The sequence below is a fragment of the Xenia sp. Carnegie-2017 genome, unplaced genomic scaffold (assembly GCF_021976095.1).
Source record: "Xenia sp. Carnegie-2017 unplaced genomic scaffold, XeniaSp_v1 HiC_scaffold_21, whole genome shotgun sequence".
NCBI lineage: Eukaryota > Metazoa > Cnidaria > Anthozoa > Malacalcyonacea > Xeniidae > Xenia > Xenia sp. Carnegie-2017.
This window is the reverse complement of record NW_025813484.1, coordinates 8,953,170-8,980,464: the sequence shown is the minus strand read 5'-3', so window position 1 is coordinate 8,980,464 and position 27,295 is coordinate 8,953,170. Positions and strand designations below refer to the sequence as shown.

Here is a 27,295-nt window from a genome sequence, read left to right as displayed (position 1 = left end):
TTATTTTGGAAAAAAAGTCCGAAACATCACAATCCACGCACTTCTTGTCAAAGACTCATTGACATAATCTGCATTATTCATGAGCCATCCGAGTTATAATTTATAAATAACTTCAAAAGCGAACACTTGTAAGTCAAACTTGGCATCAAAAGAAGCTCCGAGACAATACTCCATTTCTAAAAATGCAGTCACCACATCTGTACTCTCATTTCAACCCTACTCTTGCTGCATACAAAGACAATGCTATGCCTTCAAATGTGGACTTTCCGTATTCTCCGTGTAGAATGCAACAACCGACGCCAAGTTTCTTTGCTAACCACCAAAATCCCATGTCTGGTTATATGACTGCGTCTCCGACTCAGGCAAGCGTTTTTAATACTGGAATGTCACCGAGTCCCGAAGGCCCTACCGTCAACTTTGGACCCACTGCTGTTTCAGCACCAAACGCACCAGGTATGAACACGACTGATGGCCAACATCTTTTTTATCCGAGCGACGCCGCGTATTCTCAATATCCATGGATCAAAAGTAGCGAAGCGCATTGGTGGCCAAGTGGCGGGATTACTGGAGGTATTTTTGGCTTATTTTTCCTTTGGTTGTTGAACGACTAATATCTTGTAAGGTTATTTACTTTAATGATTGATAGTATCAGCTGACCTTTTTAGAAAAGTCAATATTTATCGTACCGTTACTTCGATATCATACGACCATATATTTCATCGTCTTATATGTAATGATTACTAGGGTTGGTTTGTTTTTATATCATGGATCATTGGCTATTATGGATAGTTAATGTCGACATGTGGGTTTCTTTGATAGTGATCGCCTCTCTTTTCATAACCTTAGCGGCCCTAAAATTTTCGATTCGCAAATTCTTTGTTTCGCATCACCAACCAGACTTGCGTATTATATTTGCATTCGAAAAATACTCGTGCCCCTTCCTTTATATATAAGTCGAATTTTATCATATCATGAAGTTTTTCTGGGGCGTTTGAATTGCAAACAGCACAGATCACAATGTGCTATTTTGATTCTAAATTCAACCGATTGTGCGTGTAGACAATGAAACAGTTAACAATACTGCAAACTTGGCAGTTGGTGTTCTTCGTAAAAGGTTACTTTATGTGCGATTCAAGCTACTTTGAGAAAGAAAGGCTTTTCTGAAAATCAGCGAATTAACCTCACAAGGGAAACCACTTTAATAGTCCACAATCGCTTTTCAATAATAACGTTCATTTGATAAACGACTTAGAGCTTTAAATGTTGCAATTTTTATTGGTCTAACTCTATACAACGTATGTAATCAACAAGCACAAATATTTAATACAGAAGTTTAGCGTCAAAAATCATAAAAAAATTTATTTGTTGTGACACGTGTTTTACACCTTTCTTCCTAACAATCGTACATTGCTCAAAGAATGCCAATCTTTTCGTTCATTTCGTTTTATTGACATAGGCAATAGCCTATAATTTATTTAAACGGTACGGACCATGTGTGCTATTTCACTTTCCAACTGCTAAGGAAATCTGGAAATGCGACTTGTATGCAGTAGCTAGAGTTTAAGACAATGTAAATTTTTTTGTCAGTGCCAATAAACGTATATTTAGGTAACATAAACGAACTTATGAGAAAAGTTAACTAAATTTTTAAAGACCATAATAAACATTAAATATACAATATTCTAATATTGCATAACTATCAGGCGTTGATGGATATATCGCTAACTACACGACACGTATGCTGAAACATCATTTAAAGTTTTTCAATCAAGCTGAAGTGTCCGAAATATTACATAATCATTTGTTTTAGAGAACGCGAGTAAACGAACGTTCGCATTGCAGTGGTCAAAAAAATATTATGCAAAATATTGTGTGGTTTGTCATGGTTAAGTGAAGCCCTTGTACTTGCTTCGTGTTCTTGCATATGAACCCACTCATAAAAATCGCTAGGAAGTTTCGGTAAAGCAGTTGAGAGAGATGGTCACCTGGGCATTTATAAACAAGTCACAACCATTAACATGCATTAGAGAATACATTGTTTCTTTAAATGTGTAAAGTCTGCAAGTGTTGATATACATGTTTCGCTCTTGCATATTGCCTGAGGGTCAATTTGGTTGGAGATAAGAGTTTCGCTATCAACCTTTTCATTCTTTCCATTTAAAACATCTCTACGATATTTTATTACATTTAAATTATCGGGGGGACATTTTTCTCTAATTATCAGCACTTGAAAAAAATTGTTGGGGGCGGAGAACAAGTATGGTGTGTTCGAAGACACGTTCATCGGTGTCAATTTGTAATAACTTCACTTGCGATACATCTAGTTCCAACACATTGATGTTAGTAATATCAATGCTACTTAAAGTTCGTGTGTATGACATGAATAGCCATTGAAATTCGAGTGTGTGTCCTCCCTAAGCATCGCATCATTGAAGATGACATTGATAACTACAAGTACGAACCATTGAAATGTCGGAATCTGATTAAAAGTAAATATAAAGAAACATTTGTCAAACAAAGTACTTCTGGTCTGGTGTCATTATAGCTCACACGCTAAGTTCCTTTTCCGATCTTTATCGGAGTTGGGGAGCCTTCCGATGACTTTGTGTACTTTTACAAGAATATATTCGAGGGTTTTTACCAAATATAGAACTGATGGTGAAATTTTTGATACGCTTCACTCTTAGCATCATGTCTAGCGTATCTACACTACAAACACTTTATTTCTCTCAGTGTACCCTAAGTTTCCAGTTTCTACACAAGCTCACACACTCTGGGGGGGGACAATGTTCAAGTTCATTCAGCAGACCGCCCAGCGTGTTGTAGACAATGATCGTGCTTGTGCACACACACGCAATGTTCGTTGCATAGTCCATATTCAGGAGGATGATTGGAGCATAATTGTTATAACCATGTTACTTAAAATTTTTGTCATCAATTTGTTTTTAGTGACAGCGTCGAACGTTTGGGGTACAAGACCGTCAGATGGCAAGAGGAAAAGAACAGCTTATACTAGAAAGCAGTTGGTGGAACTCGAGAAAGAATTTCACTATAATCATTTTTTAACAAAAGAGCGCCGAGCAGAGTTAGCCTCACAGTTGACCCTCACCGAAAGACAAGTGAAGATTTGGTTTCAAAATCGACGAATGAAGCACAAGAAATGCGTTGGTAGTGCTGGTGCCACGGCTGGTAACAAAGTGAAAGGTTCATCGTCAAATGCAGATAGTACTCTCACAGCAAGCAAATCGTTATCTCCAGTAAATTCACCAAGAAATAACAATGAACAAGTTTTTAAGCCAGCAATCACCAGTCTTCAAGGATTGACAGGCAACAATTCACCTGTTATAACGAACAGTGCGCTCTACCGTGTGTAGTAAGTAGAGACTCTTCAAAGATGGATTATTGGTCAGATGCTATTATACATATGGTCAGCCTGTTGGTTAGACAAAGTCGATGAACGGTGGATAGTAGTGACTGACACTTGTGGTTTTGATAAAAACATCAAGGAGCTGGTCTCCTAACACTTATTCACGTGGGGTGAACGTTTTTTCCGTATAATATTATAATAATTAGATTGTGGCTCAAGCCTAAAGAAACTCATTTGGCTGTATGATGTTGTATTTGACAATTGTGCAATATCACACATTATACACTAGGTATTGTCTTAATATAGCAAGGCATTTGCAATTCACTGTAAAATATTTTAAACTTATTTATTGTGTAAAATGATTAACTTGAACTACGTCGTTGATATAAATGATGTTTGTTTGTTTCTGCATTGATGGCGTTTGGTAACGTTTAACGAGAATACTATATTGCTATAAAGACGTTAAAAAATGATATACAATTTGAACACAAGCAAAAATAACCCAAAAAGTATAATTGTTCATTCATCAAACAATTACAAATTTCTGTAGCCGAATGAACATAAGCTAAAGCGTTTATTCTAAAGGAAACTTTCAAGTGGGCAAGCTATATTAAGTACGCTTCATGTCAAGTTAACCAAGGTTCGATAGCTTTATCGAAAACGACTTTTGAATGGTGCCAATGAACGTGGGAAATATTTGGAAAGGTGTACGAATGAATTGCGTTTCTCATATCAATTGTTTTCAAGCCAAACCAATCTTCCAGATACGCCTGTACGAAGAAATATAGATGTATAGATAAAAATGAACGGACAGCATTGATTTTATTGACAACACAATAATGGTATTTATCGTTTCTATACCTTCTGCTGTTTCATTGGTAAAACCTCGAGTTTCACGTCATAAAAACCAAACAATCTGAAAATAAAACAAAAAACATGAGAAGTATTGAGTTTTTCTGATGAAACTTTAGGTTTATGTACACCTGTGAACTAGGTACATAAAGTAACATTTTAATGAAACGAACAAAATACACAATTTACTAAACAAATGATAGTTTTCGTTATGTATTTTCAATTGTCCTGGTTTTTTGGTACTTTAGTAGCCAATTTCTCTAGTCGAATTTGAGTCACAAAGTTTTGAAAAACATTTTCCAAAACTTTTCTAGCAAAAGCACCTGGGTCCTAACATTGCAGAACATTTCAATTTTTCTAAGGTAAAATATCAGCTTACGCCGATTGCCAAGGTGTGATGACGCCATCTTGAGGACCACCAATCACTATTAGATTTTTTATCTTCTCAAAGTTCTGCTTTTGTATTTTGTACACTACAATGAAATGTTAAAATGTTCTTTGATAAAACAACAGCAGCACTAGCAGCAAAATGAAACATCTTCACTCATATTAAGACATTTAAACATACATTCTTTATCTGCAAGCTTTGATTTGTCATTGTTGTTTACAAAAGGAAGAAAATTACATCCAGCAAGGTACTCTTTTGCATGTAGGGGATCTGAAAATCCGAAAGTTAAAATTGAATGGAATTATCATCTGTGTCTGTTGTCAATATGTTGTCACAAACCGTTCCAATAATTTGCCAAACTTAGAGAGTCTTGAAATACTTGGGTGTAGAGAAGGCTATCAAATATAAATATAAATAATGTAATTGACAACTTAGCACAAGATATAATTACCATAAAGTATAAGTTTCATCTTAGCAGCTTACCTATATAAAAATTCCCTTGATATTTTTGGTAAAAACTTTGACAAATAAGATGTCACTACAAGTAGATAACAATGCAAATAATTGCCATGACTTAGGCCAGGCTGAACATACTTGCAAGTCTTAAATATGTATGAATATATAGTAATATTTATTTAAAAAACATGCCAATAACTTATATGTATATATAGTTTTTTTTTTACCTCCAAACTGTCCCATCTGTGGACTGGAAAGGCTAATAAAGTTCACCACATTATGGTTGGAGCTGTTTTCAATGACAGCACGGGCCATAATTCCTCCTGTGTGATAGGTACAAACAATACAATAATAGATAAAGCAACAAAGAAAAGATACAAATTGAGTGAAATAAAGGCAAACTACTAGAATGCATGGAAACATTTTCAACTTTGTTATTTAAACTGGCTGAACAGACAAAACCTTGTGAATAACCAATAAGATGAATGCCATCTTTTGATTCTGCCATAACCTTCTCCAAAGCTTCTTTGAAACCATTCACTTGTGTCCACATTGGAGTGTCAATGCTACTTATTTCATCGTAAAGACTGAATACAGTAACGTTCGTTTCTGGATGTGCTTGCTTTATCATCAACTTCAAATCATCCATAGATGCAGCCGTATCAAGAATTCCATGGATTATAACAACAGGTTTGTATGACCAAACTTCATAGTAACATAAAACCAATGGAAGTAACGTTAAAACCTTACAAGGCATGAGAAATACAGACATGGCTATATATATCAATCATAAAATATATCCAAGTTGTCCAAACTGGTTTTTTTTGTCACTTTCGCAGAATCCAGTCAGGTGCTGAGGTGCTGAGCGAAGTTGAGCGAACGAACTATGGTGTTTTTCCCAGAAAAATCATGCAGGAAGTGAAGGAAAAGTTAGCAAATAAAATGTCAAGTTCGTGCATGTGGTGAAGCATGCACTTTGCGTTTGTTTTCAAATTCGATGCTCTTAAAAAAATTACTAAAATGTTTCACGAAATGAAAAATGAAAAAAAGACGTCATTCACCTTGAACCACTTCATGTAAGCGTAATTAAAGGTATTTTTGCTAGTGCCAGTCTCGTCTTCACAATGCGCGATTTTCAAAATGTCAACTCCACGTGAAACTGGAAGAGCAAAGAAACGAAAATTCATTTCGGAGAGTGCTGGCGAAAAGAAAGTAAAGTCACATAGAAAGAACATCAGGTGAATCATAAATAGTAGGCTTTTCCATATTCGAGGAATTATCATTGGGCTTTCGCATGCAGGACTTTGACGTTGCAATTTAATTCGTTCATAGATTTCATCATTTTAACAAACATGTGCAAGTGTTTTCTTCTATAGTAATATTTCAACAACGACAGAAAATGAAGAGGAAGACTTCCCTCGTGGTGGTGCATTATCTCTCACACCACTCGAAATTAGGGAAGCTAAGAACATGGCTGAAAAGGATGTCTTGTTTGGGGTATTGATTTTAAAGCGTGTCTAATAATAATGAAACATTCTTCCACATTCTCTCTGCTGTGTACAATATATGTGCTATTCATTGTATTTTCTGCAATTTTCGTATTTAGGCTGGAAGAAATTTAAAAAAAGTTGGTAAAGGGAAAAAGAAGAAAAAAGTTATTAATGAAGCAGTTGAAAATGATCCAATGCCAAACATAAGAACAACCAGGAACTTAAATGTTGACTGTCTTTCTTCAAAGGTATAATTAATCAAACCAAAGAGTATAAACATATTTCTCTACCCGTTTCCATGCAATTTTAATCAGAAGTTGTGTCTTCTTTGTCATATTTAGAAACTTTGTAAAGATGTTTTAATACTTGGTGTTGTTGAAGAAGTATTTGAATTTGAAATGGTGATCAGCTTGCCAAGTAATCTCAGTGGTTGTGTTCATATCACAGACATCAATCCTGTCTATACGTCGCTTCTTGAAGATGATGATTCTAATAATGAAGTAATGATATTTTATAAAACATCCTTGTTTGAGTTGCTACTGACCTATGATTCTGATCAATTCTATTTACTTCATTGTTTTAACTGGTTATCAAGATATTCTTTATGCAAGTACAAACTTTATAAACTTAATGAAGTCTTGAGTAAAGACGAACGTTCACAATAAATTCAATTTTACAACTTTTGGTCTATTTCTATGGCTTTAATTAAAACTTTATGTTGGGCATTAATTTTTGTTACACAAATAAACTTAATTAGTTTGTAACAATTTTAACTTTTGTTTTAACATGATGTTTAGATGGATCATTTGACGCGGCTTCGAACCTTTTTTCCTGTTGGTACCCAAGTGAGATGTATTGTTGTGTCTACTGATTCAACCAAGCATGGTCATAGTAAAATAAAACTCTCAATCAACCCGGATCATGTCAATTGCTCTTTAAGTGCTGCCTCTTTATTTCCAAATATGGTTGTATCTGGTTATGTACGTGATGTGGAAGATCATGGGTATTCTGTATCAATTGGGGTTAAAGGTGTACAAGGATTTTTACCAGACAAGGACTTGAAGGGTACCTCATGTTACATTGTTTATGAACAAGCTGTGCTTTTTTTGTGTTCATTAATTTTTATGTTACAGATAAACTGAATGTTGGTCAAATTTTGGATTTTATCATTTCCTCCATCAGCTCAGATAAAAGAATGATACATCTACAGATTAATAAAAAGAATAGCAAAAAACGGCCGTGAGTCAGCTACCATGTATGTCATATTTTATAGACGAAAGTAACTTTTAAATTTTTTCATTATGTTATAGATGACACAAAAAGAGAAGATGGTGTTTTCAAACTTGTTGCCAGGAATGTTTGTGAAAACAACAGTCAAACAGGTGAAATTCTAATATACTCATCCTGTAATTTACTTTACATACATAACTGTTATGCTAACTTATGAATTCAATCCCATAGATAAGTTTACATGGTATTGTTGTGTCATTTCTTGGTGGATTTCATGGCTCAGTTGAAATTCTTCATCTTGCTGAGCATGATGGGAATGAAGGCCACCAGATAGACAAAACCTATCCTCCAATGGCAAAGGTAGAGAGTTATATTTTTCTTCTGGAATAATAACTTAAAAGTAGGGGGGGGGGCATTTTTGAAGTCAAGGGCTAGTCTATATGTATCATTGAACTATAATACATGGAAAGCTTCCTGTAATAGAAAAGCCTGATGATTTTTTGAAGCCAAATTTTACACCCAGACACGCGTGCGTAGTTCAATCAATTTTCACTCCGCGAGAGAATCTCGAAACACTACACATGCGTGTCTGAGTGTAACCTCATGTGTCTGGGTGTAGGATTTGGCTTCAATTATTTGCTTTAGGTAGCATTCCATGTAGTTTAGTTCAATCATATGTCTAAGTCAGTTTCAAGGTGGCTCAAAATCTACAAAATAAATTAGAGTACCATAAAATTAGTGAAAATATACAGATTAATTGCGTCATTGTGAATGTTATTATGTTCTTGGTTTAAATGTCAATCTGTTCTATAAATGTATAAATGTTTTTTCTAGGTTATGTGTTGTATAACCTACATTGATCCGTCAAACAAGACTGTAGGACTGAGTAATCTTAAACACTTAATCAACTCCGAAGTCGTGAATTTTTCTGGTTTGAATGTTGGTGATATAATCGAGGACTCTGAAATAGTGAGAATTGACGAGAAAAATGGCGTTGCTCTTAAGTTGAAGGATCGTTGGCCGGCATATGCTCATGTTAGTAAATTAACGAATGGATGAAATTTCATGGTTTTTTTCAATGGAATTGTAAGAAAATGAAATAAAACAGAGGATATGTGTTGTTTTTTATTTTTAGATTTCTCGTTTGTCCGACGAAAAGATTGCGAATATTGGCAAGAAATTTAAAACAGGAAGCAAGCACAGGTTTGCGTTTGAAAAAGATACATGGTTAACTTTCAATGACTAATGTTCTGATAACTTCTGAATATGTCATTTTGTCTATTTAGTTGTCGAGTTCTTAGTTTCAATTCTATGGTTGGATTAGCATTGGTGACCTTAGAGAAGTAATGGCTGACATGACGTCACATGAAATCACGTGATTTTGTTGTTCTTTTAAATAGGAAATATTTACGGTTTATTCAACAGGTCTATCCTGGAACAACCTTTCATTCGATACAAAGATATCAAACCTGGTCTTGTTGTTGATGTAAGAAATTTACGTTGTATTGTTTGCTTGCAATTTTAATCCTGTGACATCTCTTTTTATATACAAAATTTTCTATCATTTCGGAACGTCTGCAATCCTCGGGCATTAAAATAGGGCATCAGTTGGGAAATACAAAATGCAAGTTCAGTTGATGTGTCTGACGCTTGTGAAACTGCAATATTTTTGAAAGTGGTGTCTTGTGAAATGATTTTAAAGGATTCTTTGGTCAATCTTTGTTTTAGGGCAAGATTCAAAGTTTGCTAAGATCTGGAATGATCGTCGCTCTGTCGGATCACATCCGGGGATATTGTCAGTCATTTCATTATGCTGATGTCACTTTGAAACACCCGGAGAAAAAGCTCTACGAGGGAAGAAAGTTAAATGTCGGGTATATTATAACGTGGATATTCCATATTGATTGAAGTAGCTACACATGCCCTCTTTCAGTGTTGATAACTGCTAAAATATTTTACAATTAAATTATAAAGGTTCTTGAAGTTAACGCCGAGAAGAAACGCCTTCGTTTGTCGAACAAGAAGACTTTGGTGAAATCTGAATATCCTGTGATCACCAATCTCAATGATGTCCAAATTGGAATGAAAACACATGGATTTATAACATCAATACAAAACTATGGATGTATTGTTCATTTTTATAACAATGTTCACGGTCTTGTACCAAAAGTTGACCTAGGGTATGTTGTAAAACTTTAGCAACACTAATTATTACAGATTAATATATTTTTACTGCCTAAATATAATCGAAACAAAACAAGGAACAAAAATTATTGAAAATACGACGCACGGGCAGACAAAATGGATTTCCATTTCTTTATATAGTCTTAAATCAAGTGAAAAAGCAAGCGATGCCTTCTATGTTGGGCAGGTGGTCACGTGTGTTGTGACGTCATGTTCCTCAGAGAAAGGAAAACTTAAATTAAGTTTTAACGTAAGTATAAAGACAATTCCGCAAGAATACTTGGTTTCTTTTAAAAATTATGCTGTTTTTATTTTCAGACATCAGCTACACCTTCTTTAATTAATTCTGAGTCTCTTCTTCCTGGAACGGTATGAATGAAAAATGTTTCGATTAAATGTAGATAAATGTGTAAAACGTGTTTAAGATTGATTGAAATTACAAGTTCAAAAATTCAATGTTGTTTTGAAACTTTGATCTTCTCTGAGATTCGTGTTTAAGTCTTTTTGTTGCCATAAATACATCATTTTGTTGTTTTTTTTAGCTTGTAAATGTGGAGGTCGTAGGAAGGACTGATTTGGGACTTGATGTTCAAATAAAACCAAGTAACACTCATGCGTTCATTCCGCTGGCTCATTTGTCCGACAGTTACAGCAATTGTCCTTCCCTGCTGGAGATATATTCTCCCGTTCCTGGAGGTGAAGTTAAATGTCTGAATAACGTCTTGTTTTATGGAAAAGATAAACAGAAATCATTGGTATGTTGTTCACTGAAAATTATAAAATTGCTCAAATATACTTCTTTACTGTCTTCCTAATCTTGGGATAGTTAAATACCCATGTTTTCGCTACCTTAAATAAATGTAGCTTAATTCTTGTGTTTGGATCTTTGGATACTGATAGATCTGGCTACAGTCACACTTCTTAAAAATTCCCTAAAATCATGATACTAAAATTTGCATTGATTTGTTACTCCATTGAAGATTATAACACGTAAACAGTCTTTGATCAAAGCAGCTTCAAAAAGAGAACTAGTGAAGCATTTTGAAGACTTGAAGGTGCACAGGCATATGCTCATTTTGTAAAATATTGTGAAAACATTGTTACTTTTGACGTATCTTCACCTTATCCATTAGGTTGGAATGATTCTTTCTGGCTTTACTAGGCAGTTAATGCCTTATGGTGTATTTGTGAGGTCTCGCCAAATATCTACGGCTTAGCGCCAAATTCGGTTAGTATCTGGTTGAAGTTGATGATTTTATGAAAGGGAACCAACATACTTGGATTATAGTTGAATATAGACCTGTTGTGTTTTGAATATTCGTCAATTTTTGTATTTTCATGAACATGTGTAGCTTTTGTCAAATGGTTATGTCGCTGATGCTTCGGATCATTTTAAAGTTGGCCAGTCTGTTATGGCAATGGTAGAATTTCAATGTTGTTGCAACATTTTACTGTTTAACTAAGTCTTTCGCTTTTTTGATAATATTTCGTCTTCTCAGGTGACGGAGATAGACTACGAACGTCATCGGTTATTGGTCAGCTTGAAATCATGTGATTGCTATCCTAACCAATCGGAAGACGAGAAAGATCGTAAAGAAAGCATAAATCTGTTGGTTGAATATTTAAAGGAGCGGGACGAAATATTTGATGGTTTGAGGCATTGTAAGTTTTTAAGACAGTTTTTATAAATTTCTCAGTCGCGGAAGTGCAAATTCAGGTTTCTAGCTGTTGTATGTGTTTTTTTCTAGATGATGAAAATTCGTTTTGAAAATCTCTCAAGGTTATGTTGTTCATGCAAAGGTATTTTACCCGCAAAAGTTTGCAACAATATTTTTGCTCTCCTTAATGATTCTTTAATTTTTCATGAAGGTTAACTCCATTACAAATTCTGGAATCAAACTTCTTCTTGAAAATGGAGTTGTCGGCTTTGCAGTACCACAGCTGAGCCGAGGTAGGCAGGCATATCTATCCTGTTTTGTTCCCTTATCCTAGGTGCTAAAAGTACTGTTTATCCACATTAATCCTCCTTTGTCCCTTATCGTAGGTGCTAACCTTGCTGTTGATAAAGTCTTAGAAGCTTTTGTTTTGGATTATGATATTGAATACAAGAGACTTGATCTTACTGTTGATTCAAATGTTGTCACAAAACGGAAAGATATAAAATCTAAGAACAAGAAAAAGGTTTAACATCAACTAATTTCGTTGCAACTTTTTGCCCTGTACATCTTCATCCGATTCTTCTTTTGAATAGTTGAACATTGGCGAAATCGTGTCAGCGGTCATACAAAGTATCTGTAAGGAGTACTTACTGGTAATACTGCCTGATCATGGATTGCGCATTGGCTACGTTGCAGTGAGAGAGGTTAGAATCTACATGTACGTATTGTACTGCCATTTGTATTTTTGATATTAATGTCTTTGTTTTTTGTCGAAGAATATGAACGACTTTCGTGATCCAGCAAGTCGCTTCAAACTTGGTCAAACCTGCAAAGCTACAGTTCAAAAGTACGTATGAAAATTTTGAAATATATGTATAACTATAGTTCTTACTCTGCTGATTGAAGTTATGTTTAAATCTTCGTCCTCGTTACCGTTATTTTTAGGTACGTGCGTTCAAAAATCGATAAACGTGAATACATGATTTTAACTGTTGATGTCAGCGAAGAAACTGGCGACACAGTCCATATTGGGTCTATTGTCAATGCTATGTATGTAGAACTGAGAAAATTTTGTCATTGGAACATGAATTCATTGCTCGTTGGCTAAAATATTTAGAATTACTTCTGTGAAAGGAGTTCAATTGAATGTTCACATTGGTGCAAAGAAATACAAAGGAAGGGTTTGTGTCTCAGAGATTACGGATGACATATTGCAGGTATATAAGAATTATTTAATGAAGATTTATAATTTTTGTAATATGTTTAATTAGTTTTCTTTGTTAAATACAGCGTTCGTGTGACTTCTCTTACTAGGGAAAAAATCCGTTATCTTTGTACTCTCGTGGTCAGAAGATTCAGGGAAAAATTTTAGGATTTCGTGACTCAATCAAACATAAGTAAGAAACGATGTAAAAAGTCATCAAAGAAGACATAGTTTTGTCCCTAGAAGTAAAATACTGACTGGTTTATAATCGGAAATGTATGGACTGAAATTTATTATTTTCTTTGTTCCGCTAATTTTCAAAAGAACCCCTTTGTTTGAACATGTTCTTTTGTTGAAAACATAGAATGTACGCATAACTACCATTGGAGGTCAACAAATTTTGAATAGTTTCTATCGTGGGTGAAAAACGTTATCACAGAATGAAATCATTATTGTAGATGACGTCAACACAGAATGACATCACTGCATTTTGACTTCACCACTGCATAACATTACCACACACATGTCATCACCACAGCATGACATCACAACATTTTGACGTCACCACAGCATGGCGTCATCGCAACATGTCATCACCACAGCATGACATCACTACAGCATGTTGTCATCACAGTAGGGTTAACCTTTCCAGCGATATAACACGAATATACAGATTTTCAATCGTTCTCCTTTCCATATTTTTAACAAGATCTGTTTCGTAACCTGTATTTCTACCAAAATATTGATGACATTTTCATCTTCACGATAGATCTTCATCTTTTTAAATTCTTCAATGAATGTTTGAATGGTTTCCAGGATTTCGAAAAAAAAAACAAACAAAATGTTGTCTCTTTTAGTTTTCTTCCTATCACTCATCGTAATTTCTCAAAAACATACGCTGAACTTTCTATGAAGGCAAGGTAACAATGTTTAAGACGAAGTTGACATTTTAAAAATGTTATTACTTTTGCTTTTTGTGTTGTAGCAATCTTTCGATGTATTTTTAGTCGACTACGTGAAGACGAGAGCGATGATTCAAGCCAAGAATTAAAGTCGTTTGAAAAAAAACTTGAAGATTACAAAGAAGGAGAGAGGATTTTTTGTTTCGTGAAAACTGTAAGCTTTGTTGAAAAATTACAGTGGTTTTATAATGGTATTGATTCATTTTCCTTCATTCAGATTTGTGATCGTGATATTTGGATGGTCGTCTCGACATCAATCAATGGAAAAGTTCGACTTGTTGATGTTTCAACTGATATGAAGGTAAAATGATATTGTTTACATTAAAACTAAGTTTTATTATGTTGTTAATGGTATGTAATAAATTTTCTATCTTTTCATCATGCAGGTTTTAAAGGATGTTTCAAAACACTTTAGAATTGGATGTGGCTATTTTTGCACGATACTCAATGTAAATAAAGAACAAAAATCTCTTGATCTATCGATGTCAGGTAGTAAAATTTTCCTAAATTGTAACTTGTTTAGTTTTGTGTTAAAAAACATTGACATTTTATGTATCAGTCGATGTTTAGTATTTAGTCAACTTTAGTTTTAGCATTATTTTTCTTTAGGTTGTCTAGGGAAAAAGGTGATATTATTCCTGGAGTCATTACGAAAATCCTACCTCATAAAGGTCTTGCGGTTCAGTTACCTCATAAAAACTACGGATTTGTCTTTCTCACGGATATAGCTGATGATTTCCATGAAGATCCATTGAATGAATATAAAGTCAATCAATTGATTAGGTTCGTCATAAATGTGTGAATATATTTGAATGTTTAGAATGAGCAAAAACATTCACAAAATATGACAGTTATTTTTTTGACTTACGATGATTAAAATGTTTTTTATTTTTTAGTTGTTATATACTCGAGTTGAATAAAAATGGAAATATGACTCTCTCTATACGAGCATCTAGGACTCAACCTGAAACAAAGACAGGTAAACATGACAATTTGAAATATTAGTGTTAGCAGTGGTGTATCAACCCACAAATTTAGTTCTGCTACGTTAAATTTTCTGTGTTCACTCACTGTAAAAACACTAGATTTCTATAAAAATGAATAATGTTAATGATCTGAAATTTACATAGCACGACCAAAACTTGCGGGCTGGCTACGTCATTGTGTTTTTTCTTTTCCTTCATGTTTCTTCAGAGAAAATTGATAAAGATGTACAAAGTTTTAATGATATCGAAGAAGGTGAGATTTTGAGAGGGTTTGTTAAAGCCGTCAGCGATGTTGGAGTCTTCGTCAGGTATACTAAAACCATACGTATTTTATGAGTTTTGATAAATTTATTTTTTCTAAGGAATATTTACGTCTTAGTTTGTCCAAAGACATCGTTGGTCGAGTCCAGATTAAGAATCTCTCTCAATATTTTGTAAAGAATTGGAAACCATTGTTTCCCATAGGAAAACTTGTCAAAGGGAAAATTTTAAGGTCGATAATAATGCAGTATTTGTGAATTTTTATGAACTGTAATGTTGACTCAATGATCTCTCTTTTTTCACACTCCAGTATCGATCCAAACAGTAACCATATAGAAATATCCCTGAATGATCTCTCTTTTTTCACACTCCAGTATCGATCCAAACAGTAACCATATAGAAATATCCCTGAAAGGAATAGATGTCGGCGATAAAGATCCGGCTCCAAAACCTGAACGAAGAAAAAATAAACGAAAGCTTGATATGGATGAGGATTTTACAGATAGTGAAAATGAAGACGATAAAATTTTAAAGAAACTAAGAACAGGTTTAGCAGTAAAACCTTTTCCAGTCGACAATATAAAGGAATATGATAAAATCCCCACCACCCTCCCCCAAAAAAATGAACAAAACATCTTTTGAACTGAATATTAAAGTTATCTTAACTAGAGATAAGATTTATAAGCAATATTTCGGCTTTATTTCAGAATCATTATCTAGATTTTATTTCATTAAAATCATGCTTGCTTGTCAATAAGCACTTGAGTTAATGATTTTGAAATAAGGTGCGAAATATTGCTTTTAAATCTTATCTCTTGTTAATATACGTAACTCGAATCTTGAGTTTACAAGATGATATTTTTTAGAGTGTATTTTCTATTATAACTTTAGGAATACTTAACTGTATATCTTGTTGTATGGAGGCGTTCTTTGTTGCCATTTTGCAAGATCAATAGCACACTTTGTTGAACTTTTTATTTTGTATATTTAACTTTATTTTAATTGAAATGAATTTGATAAACGTCGAGGTCTCTGTTGAACTAGAGTTGAAATTTTTAGAAGAAACTGACGATGATGTTCACAAGAGTGAAAAAGAAAATGAAGATGTTCCATGTTCTGATGAGAGCGAATCTGAGGTAAAAATTACTTATCACTTTGTGAAGAATGTTTGAATGATGATGAATCTGCTTCCTTGAGGGTACATAGTTTAAAGAAAGTAAATATATTTATTGATTGTTGTTGCTAATTGCTATCTTTATAACAGGAGGAAGACAATAATAGACCCACGTTAAAGGTAACAGAGAAATCTATCAAGTTTCATATTAGTATCGTGTACAAAGTTTATATGGATACATTGCCTGCATTTATTTTAAGATTCCAGGTGGATTTAACTGGCATTCAGCAGTTCACGATGATAAAATGGCGAAGCATAACGATGAACGAGCAGCAAATACGGAAGATGATGAATCAAATGATGGAGAAGAAAATACCGAGGTTCGTGTATAAACATCATTATGTGTACACCTTTATTGTACCTCAGTGGTTTATATATTGTCGTTTAAACTATAGTGTTATTTTATATGTTTTACATAAGACGGCGAGAAAGAAATCAAAGCGAGCAAAAAGAGCAGCCAAGAAAGCGAGGAGGAGTTTCTTTATAAGGTAACAGACTTCCTCCTTCGTACTTCTGGTAAAATGTCGATTACTTTGTAGTGTAACTTACACACAACATGATTTTGAAGACAGAGCAAGCTCTCCTTGACAAAGATCTTGGTGCACAGACCGCTGAAGACTTTGATCGCATTCTCCTTTCTACTCCAAATGACTCGTTGCTTTGGTTACAATATATGGCGTATTATCTTCATATGACTGAAATAGAGAAAGCGAGAGCTGTTGGCGAACGCGCCCTTAAGTCTATTTCATTTAGGTAGGAAATAGCGCTTTTTGTCTACGTGATTGTTTACAAAGATCATTTATGTAATCCTGTTAATTCTTTCAGAGAGGAAGATGAGAAATTCAATGTTTGGATTGCCTTATTGAATCTGGAAAATTCGTACGGTACTCAGGATTCTCTCGTGAAAGTTTTCCAAAGAGCTCTGGAGCAGAATGAGCCAAAAAAAGTCTTTGAACATTTAGTAACGATATATAAACGATCAAGTAAATTTGAGGTATTTTATAAATTGTGTTTTACTTTTAAGAAGGTCTTCAAATATACTTCAGTCATATACATGATGAGTTGCTTGTTAATAAGCCTTTTTTGTGAAATGCTGAAACTTCATAAAAGAACTTTAATGCGAAAATAATATTTTTAACCTACATGTCCAAGCTCACTCAATTCATTTTATCTTTCATTCTATCTAAAGGAAGCAGAGCAACTGTATCAAACGATGATAAAACGATTTAAATCCAGCAAGAGTGTATGGGTAGAGTACGCGTCATTTCTTATGGAGCAAGGAGAACTAAAGTCATCAAGAGATTTGCTACAACGATGTTTGAAAAGTTTGGAGAGACGTAAACGTAAGTAATTTTAAAGCAATCGTAGTTTTTAAACATGCTCCGGTGTTATTCACGTGCAGTTTTTACGCATGCTCAGTTGTTATTCGTGCGCAGTTTTACGCATTCTCAGTTGCTTCGTTGCTACTCGTCTGCAGTTTTTACGCATGCTCAGTTGCTACTCGTGTACAGTTTCTACGCATATTCAGGTTTTAGGCATATAGAACATGATACAACTACATTACTCCGTATCTAAGCCAGGAGACTGTGAATTTATTTCAAGAAGTTGCTTTTCCTAAGACCGTTGTACATTCGTTTGGTAGACGTTGAAACTATTGCTAAGTTCGCTTTGTTGGAATTCAAATACGGCGAAACTGAACGTGGAAAAACAGTATTTGATAATGTACTGACGAGTTATCCAAAAAGAACTGATATTTGGTCAATATATGTGGATGTGTTAACGAAGAATGGCGATATTAATGCGGCCAGGTAAGCATTGGTAATATTGTTATTTATTTCACAACCTTTACTTTTTCTTTTATAACAACTTATATAGATTTTTACTTTTATAAGATTTTTACTTTAATAACAACTTATGCTCAATATATGTTCTTCATTTGTACTTCGCGGAAAGTGTAGAAGTATAGTTTTAAAATGATTAAATGTTTTGAGTTATTCGGTTTGTTTTACGATACTTGTTTCGTTTGTTGTTTTTTGTAGACGTCTTTTCGACAAAGCTGTTACTAAAAAATTGTCTTCAAAAAAAATGAAGTTTATTTTTAAGAAATATTTGGAGTTTGAGAAGAAACATGGCGACGAAAGCACTGTGATTAAAGTAAAGAAGATTGCCGAGGAATACGTGAAAGATAAGACAGATAATGAGCTTTAATTACTCTAGTTATCAAATGATCCCATTAAAATGCAGACTCTCGAAAACTAAATGAAAGACAAGGCAAAATGACCTTAGTTACAAGAGCACGTTGCTTTTAAAGATTGCTCGTTTACGATTGTAATCTCTTCATTAAAACATCGAAAACACGTACACACATTTGTTCGTGCAATTTATAAGAGATACACGTGTTTAAACAAAACCACAATTATTTTATTCGAGAGTTGATATAACCAGTATACCTCCATGAAATGATTATGAAGACTTCATTTAACTGAACCCTGCAGCTATGCTTGGAATTTATGTTTACATGTATGTCTGTGTCTATACATATTATATACTGAAATTCTAATATACTGTATGTAAAATTTAACATATATGGAGCATTTTCTTAAATATTTATAAACACCATTGGTCTATATGACCAAAGTAATCCAACTTAACCAAACTATTAAATCAATTTCCGTTGGAAATTTCTAAGTAGGTACTAGTAGGTACAAAATTTGAAATACCAGTTTCATAACATATTTAATTATACAGTTTACTTACGCAACACGAAAAATAGATTACACACTCCCAAAATCCCACCATTATATTTATATCATTTATCATCGACCTCCGGTAATACCAAACCTCCAGTTTTGTTGCCCCGGGCGACCTCTTGTAGAACGTCTCGTACAAATTCGGTCGTATGACCAGCCACCTGTTGCGCTAAAACGAGAAGGAACGACAGTGAAAATTATGAACATAGGTCATTGTCAAATGTTCAAAAAGAGATTTGTCACGTATGTTTAAGATCAGTCAAAGTTGTTTGTCATCGAACACTTACTGAAAGCTTTCTTTGCCATGGTTTTAAACTTTTCATTTAAAGGTGACACGACTTTTCTTGGACTTTGAGCTTGAGTGACTATGGCGTTTTTCATGTCGTTAATGATGAACATCAGGTTTTCTAAACAAGACAAACACATGATGAATATTAACGATATCGAAAGTGAAAAATATGAAAATAGAAATGACGACTGGTAACCTTAAACCATGACCAGCCGACAATTTAAAGAAATATAGTATAAAGCAAATTCCGAAGGAGCGAGACATCTTGAGATTGCAAAATATGCATCAAAACAAGACGAGAAGTGAACTGTAAATTTTCGACTTTATTTCAAAGTCATCCTCAGACAGAATGAAGATGACTTTGAAATAAAGTCGAAAATTTACAGTTCACTTCTCGTCTTGTTTTGATGCATATTTTGCAGTCTCAAGATGTCTCGCTTCTTCGGAATTTGCTTTATACTGGTAACCTTGTTCACTCTGAAGGCCATGGAGTTTAACTTTGTTGGCTTCGTGTTGTTGCTTCTTTTTCAATCTGCACGCCCTGAAATTAGGAACATTCCAAATGTATATAATGACTGGTCTATATGGATATGACAAATACCTCAGATAACATAATGAAAATGTCATGTAGCTATGGAAAACGGACATAAATCCGCACAATTAATTTAAGTTTATTTCGCACATTTGAATGTCCACAAATGACTGTGCTGATATCGAAAATTTCTAAATTCTACAAACTTTTGCTAACATGTAGCCATAAATTATTTACGAAAGTAAATTAAAATCCAAGCTTAATCCAAGGGTATTTTTATTTTACTAAACCTAGTCAACCAAAATATGTGCGCAAAAGTATGATCATATCTTCTTTCTACGTAGTTTATTCCACAAATATTTATGTGTTCAATCTTCTAAAGTAAATTTGGGCAAACTTTTAAATTGTAGATTATTTCTAGATCGTAGACTGACAAAACATTGCTTCAATAATAAAAATTAATGGCCTGTTAAAAGTTCTATGTTGGGAAATCGTGTTTGTACGATACTTGAAAAAATTTTGGAAAAGCGGCGAAATTAAATAAATTCAATTGAAAACTATACTTAATAAATTGCTCAAGGTTATTTCTCAAATTCACAATCGCTCTGCAATTTTAAAGTAAATATTATAAGAATCGACATTAAATATTCATGTTGAGTCATTGTGTGTATATCGTTTGAAAAGAATTAGAATCTAAAAAATGCACTTAACATTACACAATGCAGATTACAACATGAAAATAAAAGATACTGTGGATTACAATCTCTACATTTAAACCTGTGAAATTAAATCGTGAAAACATATAGCGAAGTTATTTATGTATTAAAACTATGTTTGACATAATTTTCTGTTAGCTGGTGATAATTGTATGGGGGTTTTTTTTGACTCCTAACATGTTTAAATTAATGCTCATCTTCCTGCATCGAGAGAAGAGTTCAAAAGACTTCGGAATGCTTGAAGAGTGGCATTATTTTCTTTGGGTTGGCTTTATTCGAAGACTCTTTAACTTATTCTTTTTAATTACTAAAATACAATAAATTAATCCCACATAATATTTCAAAACTCATAAAACAGAACGACTTCATTATTTTTATAAATTAAGACAAGGGAATATTTGTCATTCGCATCATTTTCCCATATGTTGAAATTTGAAACTTGGCTATATTTATCGGAATTCTTTACATCCGCTTTAGCTCAAAGGCCAAGGTTATTACCAGCAATTAAACTAACTGTTATGGCTCTGTCAAATACCTGGAAGCAAGTTTGTTCTTCTCTCGTCTTGAACGTCCTCGAGACTGTTGCGGCACTTCGTTGATAGGTTTTAGAGAACTTATAATTTTATTTAACCTGTCCAATTCCTTGCCAATGTGTAATAGTTTTGATGGATTTGGTACCATATCCTCACTTTCGCTTTTTCTCCCTTTTCTTCGCGCCGGAATTTTACCTTCCTTTTGAAACGGACAGTATTCCTCCTCAATGTCCTCAGTTTCACTGTCAATGTCATCATCGTCTTCACTTTCGCTCTGGTATGCATTAGAAAAAACTTGCCTTGCTACCTGTTCATGTGAGCCAGATGTCTCACATGTTTCTTGATGTGCTTGGTTTTTGCAATCCGCTACTGTTTCTGTTGCAGTTCTTCCTAGACTTGTCGAAAACTCTGTGTTTTTTTCGCTTTGGGGAATGCGCTGTGGAAAGCTCTTTGATTGGTGAAAACTGTCAAAAAACTTTCTGTTTTGAAACAAGGGTTTTTTATCTGACGGAGAAGTCGGAGATAGACAACCAGTATGTGTATGTTTGATGCCTTTCATAGGAATTGGTATACTTGGAGATCTAGTGACAGTCGATGATATAGCTGTATTTGCACTGCAATGGTTAGGATATTGTTGTTGATGATATACACTAGCTTTCTGTTGTGTTTTAAGTTGTTTTTCGAGGATAGAACTGCCCTTGGTTTTGAGTTCACTTTCAAATTTGTATGTATCGCCTGTTAAAATTGCCGCTTGATGGAGACGTTTCATCTCGGGGTTTATCAGCGGAGAACGCGATCTTGAATCGTTCAACTCGGCCAACGTTGGCCCACAACTGTAGTTGTCAAACTCATTAGAAAATATCGTTTCAAAGTCCAAATCCAAAAGGGAATATTCCTCGTCAATATCTTTTGCAATTTGATCACAAATGTAGTCACTCTCGGCGCCATGTATTGTATTGAAGATACTCTGTTCCATTTCTAGTATATATTCTGGTGGAGGGGTTAATCTTCCAAAAATATCGCCTTCCCAACTTGGCTGTTTAACATTATAGAATTTACAGTCAAGTGCAAATACTTCAATTATAAATCCCGTGTTTTTCTCACGAGAACAACAAATTATCGCAAGAGAATAAATGTCTGTAGTTGTTATACTAAAATCAATCGATTCAAATTCGACACTTACCGTTTTTAGCCTCAACTCACAATACATTGAGTGTAGATCTTTTGAAGAATCTTTTTTCTTTCTTGATATAGATTATCAGAAGGCAAAAGTTTTTCGACAGCATCTGAGTTCTAATTTTCCTTCGGGTTTGTTATTGTTTTGATATACTACCCGCGGTCCCCAAATCACGGGACTTAGTTGCCAAGCGACCATAATATTGGCCAATCAAGTACGAGTAGGATGTAAATGATGTTGCAATTACGTAATTTGCCAGTATTTTTTAAAACAATTTCAAGAGTAAATTTGCCTCGACGTAAAAAACATTTAGGCATTCTTAAAAGTGTGTAAAATGATTCCTTTAAAAAGGATTCATCAACTCTCAGTATTTTTTTGTTATTGATGAATCATACTGACACGTGTCGTAATCTATCTTAAGAAACATTATCCTCAATGACGTTTTAATGTTTTGAACCCTGTGCTCACATAACGAAATGGTAGCTCGTTGAGATGCATTTAATTTCTTGCAATATTTCAACTGCCAGTTCTCATGCAAAATACATAATTGCAATTATAGTTAATTCGTATTTATATAAAGCATGTCCTGTTCAAACAAAGACCAATTTTCCAGTTGTCATAACTACACAAGTTTGTGTTAAACATCTTAAATCTTTCGTTGGTTTTTTGAATGGGAAATTATTTTCTCGTTGAAATGTGATACACTTGTGGGATGAAGCCAATTTGCTGAAACGTTACCTTTTTTAGCATTCAACTCGCAGTTACGAAACGGCAAATTCCTTGTGACATAATCTCTTTTACTACAATAGTTTTATCAGATAACCTTATTGTTAATGGTACCAGGTGCCGTGTCAACATTGAATACTCTGATGAAAGATTTTGTTACCGCTTCTCCTGGTCCGTCGACACAACATTCCGCGTGTAAAATAATCGCATCTCCATGACAACATAAATAAACAATATGGAGGACGAAACTGTTGGAGCAACTGACAATATAGTTACGGAATTTTCTACGTATGAAGACTTTCTCGATAGTCAAATCACTCCACTGGATCTTTATTATCTCGAAGATGAAGAACTTGCTAGACAACTTGTCGAGCTCGGATATAGAGGCTCGGGAGAAGTCTTGAAGAGGGAAGAGTTCGAGGCTCGAAAACAGGCTGCCGAGGCTAGTCGTTTATCAAAACGAAGTCAACAGAAGACGCTCGCTAGCTTTGGAAAGGAACTAACAGATCCTTTTCTCAAAGCTCTGGCTCAGCGCGAGGAGGCAAATCGTAGTGGTAAAATGACTTCAATTATATTCATAAGAGATAAAAATTCGCGTGGACAAGAAATTTCTGGCTATATTGATTATGCACATAGGCTCAAAATTGAAGATTTCGAACCGTATTTCAGTGGCAGGAAACGGCTTCTTCCAAGACCATCTGATCTTAGCTTTTATAATTGGGAAACACAAATGGCAACATCATCTCCCACGCCTAATTATCAAGTTATCGCAGAAAATACAACTGGACTATTGTTTAAGAATAAACGCGATCGTAAAGTCTTAAATGTTGATCCTAAAGCTCCATCACCGGGCGATAATTCTGCACGAGTTACTGTAGAATCACCAAAATATGTACAATTAGTTATATATGATCATATTACTCGTCGAAAAACCTGACTTGTATGTACACAATTTGCAATTATTTAAGTGGTTGTATTCAGTATTGTAATAAACTACTTAAATTATTTTTTAACTCTTGTTCAAGAAGCAGTTCGAAATAAATAATCTTTGTGTAAAAATGCTCAATACTAGATTGTCATTTGTATTGAATATGTAAAATTTGTTTTGTACCCCCCCTCTCCCCTCTCATGTCACGAAGTCCTCCCCTCCTGTCTAACCCCACCTTCACAGCTATGACGTCAGACACATGTTTCGTTATCAAAATGGCTGCCAAGTAAACAATTATATTTTGTGATTTTTCTCCTTTGATTTATTGCGCTTTGGCTGAAATCTGTTTCATTTTTTTTTGTGTAATTTAATTGTATTGATAAACACATGTTTCACTTCTTCGAGATCTATTTCTCTGAATAACGAGCGGATAGCGAGAGAGAAAGCAAAAAAAGTATGGCTCAACAAAACATGGTGTTGAAAGTTTATGTTCAACGTGATTATTCACGGGGTACAAACTGTCGTTTCATGAGTGAGATGCCTGTAGAATTACAAGGAAGAGTGAGTACTCTATGATATATTAATTGTCATGTGCTTCATTACTTCTCAGAACTTACATTTTCATTGTTAAAGCTTTGTAAGTCACTAGTACTCCCTAAACTTTACAAATTCATGTGAATAAAGTAATTTTAACAACAAGAAAGTTTGCACGCCAGTTGTTACAACACAGTGGTCTGTAGTGTCATTCAAAGCAGAATCTTGCCTTCGTTGACAGAAATAAAATACCTTTTTGAATTTGAATTTCGTTTAGATTGAAGTTGAAATCTTTCTAAAAACAATTGAAAGAATCAATGAAATCATGAATGATGCAGAGAAAATAGGTTGTGCTTCATATTTTGAAAACTGTCTTGGTTGTCTTACTGGATATCTTAGTTTGTTGTGTGTAGAAACTCAGTATGAAAAGGTATTTTTAATCCATTGAGTTGTGAAATAATAATTTGATTCGTTTTAAAAAGATTTTTATTGCAATCACAGGCTTTAAAAAGACTAACAGAATATGTGAATCAGCAAAATGACAAAATATTTGTACCTAAAGGCTTAATGATCACAAATCCTATTGAGAAAGGACTCCGAGTAGTATCCTTTTGATTAAAAAATTATAATTCAATACATTTTTACTGCTGTTGAATCTTCAGGATGTTGATGATGGTGTTGACTGATTTTTATACATCCTTAGTGGTTGTCATCTTTAAAGTCAACACCAACACCAAAAATCTTTCTCAGAGTCACACTAACCTGGATTATTTATGTGAAGATGACAACAGCAAGATTATCAAAACACCAATCAAGTATTAACCTTGATGATCAACATTTGCAAACATGTAACAATACCCCACTTTCAATCCATTCCCTCTGCTTTAATATTCCTTGACTATAATCTCAGATTGAAATAAGCATTTTAAATCTTGGATCAAGATAATGAACATTTCTTGTAAGGAATAATGAACAAAGGTAGAAGAAGGCTTTTCAACTACCATATTCTATGTACAAGGATACATTGAGCAATGATATTGGGCAAATTATTTGTATTATAGACTTCATCTGCTACAAATATTAGAATTGAACAATAATGCTCAAATAGTATTATATATATATATAGTACACCATATATTCAGTTAATTAATTGCAGATATTTTAGCATTGCAGTTTAATGTTAATGTAAAATCATGTGCTTTATACACTGGTAGTATAGCTCTGTATCAAATTGTCAGGGTTTGAAAAGGAAATAGTTATCCTAATGCGAGGGATTTGCAAAAACCAAATCATTGACCATTGTTAGATCCCAGTGTACGGTATGGGTTAGATAAGCACCATGCATGCATGGCAATGTTTGCCATTAGACAAAATCCATTTAGAGCAGTTGAGAATTTTTGGAGAAAAGTTCTTATGTACTAAGAGTACAGCACTGTGGGTGAGTCCAAAGATGATCATATAGTAGGTGATAATAGGTGTTTTTCAGGTTGAGTGAGTTCAATGTTTCATTTCAAGACTCTTTGTCTACCTTTGTGTCTACCTTTGTTTCTACCTTCATGTTTACATTTATGTCTACCCTTATGTCTACCTTTATATCTACCTTTATGTCTACCTTTATGTCTACCTTTATGTCTACCTTTATGTCTATCTTTATGTCTACCTTTGTGTCTACCTTTATGTCTACCTTTATGTCTACCTTTATGTCTATCTTTATGTCTACCTTTATGTCTATCTTTATGTCTACCTTTATGTCTATCTTTATGTCTACCTTTATGTCTACCTTTATGTTCAATGTCTACCTTTATGTCTATCTTTATGTCTACCTTTATGTCTATCTTTATGTCTATCTTTATGTCTACCTTTATGTCTATCTTTATGTCACCTTTATGTCTATCTTTATGTCTACCTTTATGTCACCTTTATGTCATCTTTATGTCTACCTTTATGTCTACCTTTATGTCTACCTTTATGTCTACCTTTATGTCTACCTTTATGTCTATCTTTATGTCTACCTTTATGTCTATCTTTATGTCTACCTTTATGTCTATCTTCTTTATGTCACCTTTATGTTCACCTTTATGTCTATCTTTATGTCTACCTTTATGTCATCTATGTCTTTTTATGTCACCTTTATGTCTATCTTTATGTCTATCTTATGTCACCTTTATGTCTATCTTTATGTCTACCTTTCACTTTATGTCTATCTTTGTTCATCTTTATGTCTACCTTTATGTCCATCTGTCACCTTTATGTCTATCTTTATGTTCACCTTTATGTCCACCTTTATGTCACCTTTATGTCCCTTATGTCTATCTTTTACTCCTTTATGTTCACCTTTTATGTCTTCTTTGTCTACCTTTATGTGTCATCTTTGTCCTTTTATGTCTACCTTTATGTTCACCTTTATGTCACCTTTTTGTCACCTTTATGTTCACCTTTATGTCTACCTTTGTGTCTACCTTTATGTCTCCTTTATGTCACCTTTATGTCTCTTTTATGTTCACCTTATGTCTACCTTTTATGTCTACCTTTATGTCTATCTTTATGTCTCACCTTTATGTCTATCTTTATGTCATCTTTATGTGCATCTTTATGTCACCTTTATATGCACTTTGTCCACCTTTATGTCTTTTATGTCTACCTTTATGTCTACCTTTATGTCTTACCTTTATGTTCACCTTTATGTCTATCTTTATGTCACCTTTATGTCTACCTTTATGTCTACCTTTATGTCACCTTTATGTCCACCTTTATGTTCACCTTTATGTCTACCTTTATGTTCACCTTTATGTCATCTTTATGTCTATCTTTATGTTCTACCTTTATGTTCACCTTTATGTCACTTTATGTCTATTTTATGTTTACCTTTATGTCTATCTTTATGTCTATCTTTATGTC

The 27,295-nt window shown here is 34.0% G+C and overlaps 6 protein-coding genes across 6 annotated transcripts; 4 read left to right on the top strand and 2 right to left on the bottom strand.

Annotated features, from left to right (window-relative positions):
* The first annotated feature begins 103 nt into the window (after window positions 1-103).
* LOC124443593 (homeobox protein Hox-A7-like) lies at window positions 104-3,757 on the top strand. Its single transcript, XM_046994069.1, has 2 exons — window positions 104-570; window positions 2,950-3,757. Exons 1-2 carry the CDS (start codon window positions 183-185, stop codon window positions 3,372-3,374), a joined length of 813 nt encoding a protein of 270 aa, XP_046850025.1. The 5' UTR covers window positions 104-182; the 3' UTR covers window positions 3,375-3,757.
* Window positions 3,758-3,847: 90 nt separating this feature from the next.
* Window positions 3,848-5,909, bottom strand: LOC124443592 (lysosomal thioesterase PPT2-A-like). The gene is made up of 8 exons (XM_046994068.1): window positions 5,526-5,909; window positions 5,291-5,386; window positions 5,091-5,145; window positions 4,947-5,002; window positions 4,788-4,877; window positions 4,599-4,692; window positions 4,229-4,283; window positions 3,848-4,137 (listed from the first exon to the last, which is right to left on the bottom strand). Exons 1-8 carry the CDS (start codon window positions 5,833-5,835, stop codon window positions 3,994-3,996), a joined length of 900 nt encoding a protein of 299 aa, XP_046850024.1. The 5' UTR covers window positions 5,836-5,909; the 3' UTR covers window positions 3,848-3,993.
* Window positions 5,910-6,188: 279 nt separating this feature from the next.
* LOC124443541 (protein RRP5 homolog) lies at window positions 6,189-18,863 on the top strand. Its single transcript, XM_046993994.1, is given in 50 exon segments — window positions 6,189-6,301; window positions 6,440-6,560; window positions 6,670-6,801; window positions 6,895-7,053; window positions 7,351-7,618; window positions 7,687-7,793; window positions 7,864-7,935; window positions 8,015-8,143; window positions 8,618-8,818; window positions 8,919-8,986; window positions 9,070-9,126; window positions 9,209-9,269; window positions 9,512-9,641; window positions 9,644-9,657; window positions 9,758-9,963; window positions 10,109-10,217; window positions 10,286-10,336; window positions 10,510-10,722; window positions 10,948-11,022; window positions 11,101-11,152; window positions 11,155-11,195; window positions 11,320-11,388; window positions 11,467-11,629; window positions 11,748-11,767; window positions 11,837-11,918; window positions 12,012-12,148; window positions 12,219-12,329; window positions 12,402-12,472; window positions 12,571-12,675; window positions 12,743-12,842; window positions 12,940-13,022; window positions 13,687-13,749; window positions 13,837-13,945; window positions 14,009-14,092; window positions 14,178-14,280; window positions 14,385-14,574; window positions 14,688-14,770; window positions 14,986-15,085; window positions 15,157-15,270; window positions 15,413-15,585; window positions 16,098-16,174; window positions 16,303-16,332; window positions 16,413-16,532; window positions 16,633-16,675; window positions 16,678-16,700; window positions 16,781-16,965; window positions 17,038-17,206; window positions 17,402-17,555; window positions 17,855-18,020; window positions 18,252-18,863. Coding segments are annotated over 50 exon segments (5,460 nt in total). The 5' UTR covers window positions 6,189-6,203; the 3' UTR covers window positions 18,421-18,863.
* On the bottom strand, window positions 18,612-22,589 carry LOC124443591. The gene is made up of 5 exons (XM_046994067.1): window positions 22,216-22,589; window positions 21,035-22,068; window positions 19,719-19,792; window positions 19,250-19,369; window positions 18,612-19,131 (listed from the first exon to the last, which is right to left on the bottom strand). Exons 1-5 carry the CDS (start codon window positions 22,240-22,242, stop codon window positions 19,022-19,024), a joined length of 1,365 nt encoding a protein of 454 aa, XP_046850023.1. The 5' UTR covers window positions 22,243-22,589; the 3' UTR covers window positions 18,612-19,021.
* A 398-nt stretch (window positions 22,590-22,987) lies between these two features.
* LOC124443594 (cilia- and flagella-associated protein 299-like) lies at window positions 22,988-23,994 on the top strand. Its single transcript, XM_046994070.1, has one exon. The coding sequence runs from the start codon at window positions 23,171-23,173 to the stop codon at window positions 23,870-23,872; it is 702 nt and encodes a 233-aa protein (XP_046850026.1). The 5' UTR covers window positions 22,988-23,170; the 3' UTR covers window positions 23,873-23,994.
* Window positions 23,995-24,122: 128 nt separating this feature from the next.
* On the top strand, window positions 24,123-25,686 carry LOC124443595 (golgin subfamily A member 7-like). The gene is made up of 4 exons (XM_046994071.1): window positions 24,123-24,424; window positions 24,675-24,827; window positions 24,899-25,000; window positions 25,308-25,686. The coding sequence occupies exons 1-4, from the start codon at window positions 24,320-24,322 to the stop codon at window positions 25,341-25,343; spliced, it is 396 nt and encodes a 131-aa protein (XP_046850027.1). The 5' UTR covers window positions 24,123-24,319; the 3' UTR covers window positions 25,344-25,686.
* Window positions 25,687-27,295: the final 1,609 nt, after the last annotated feature.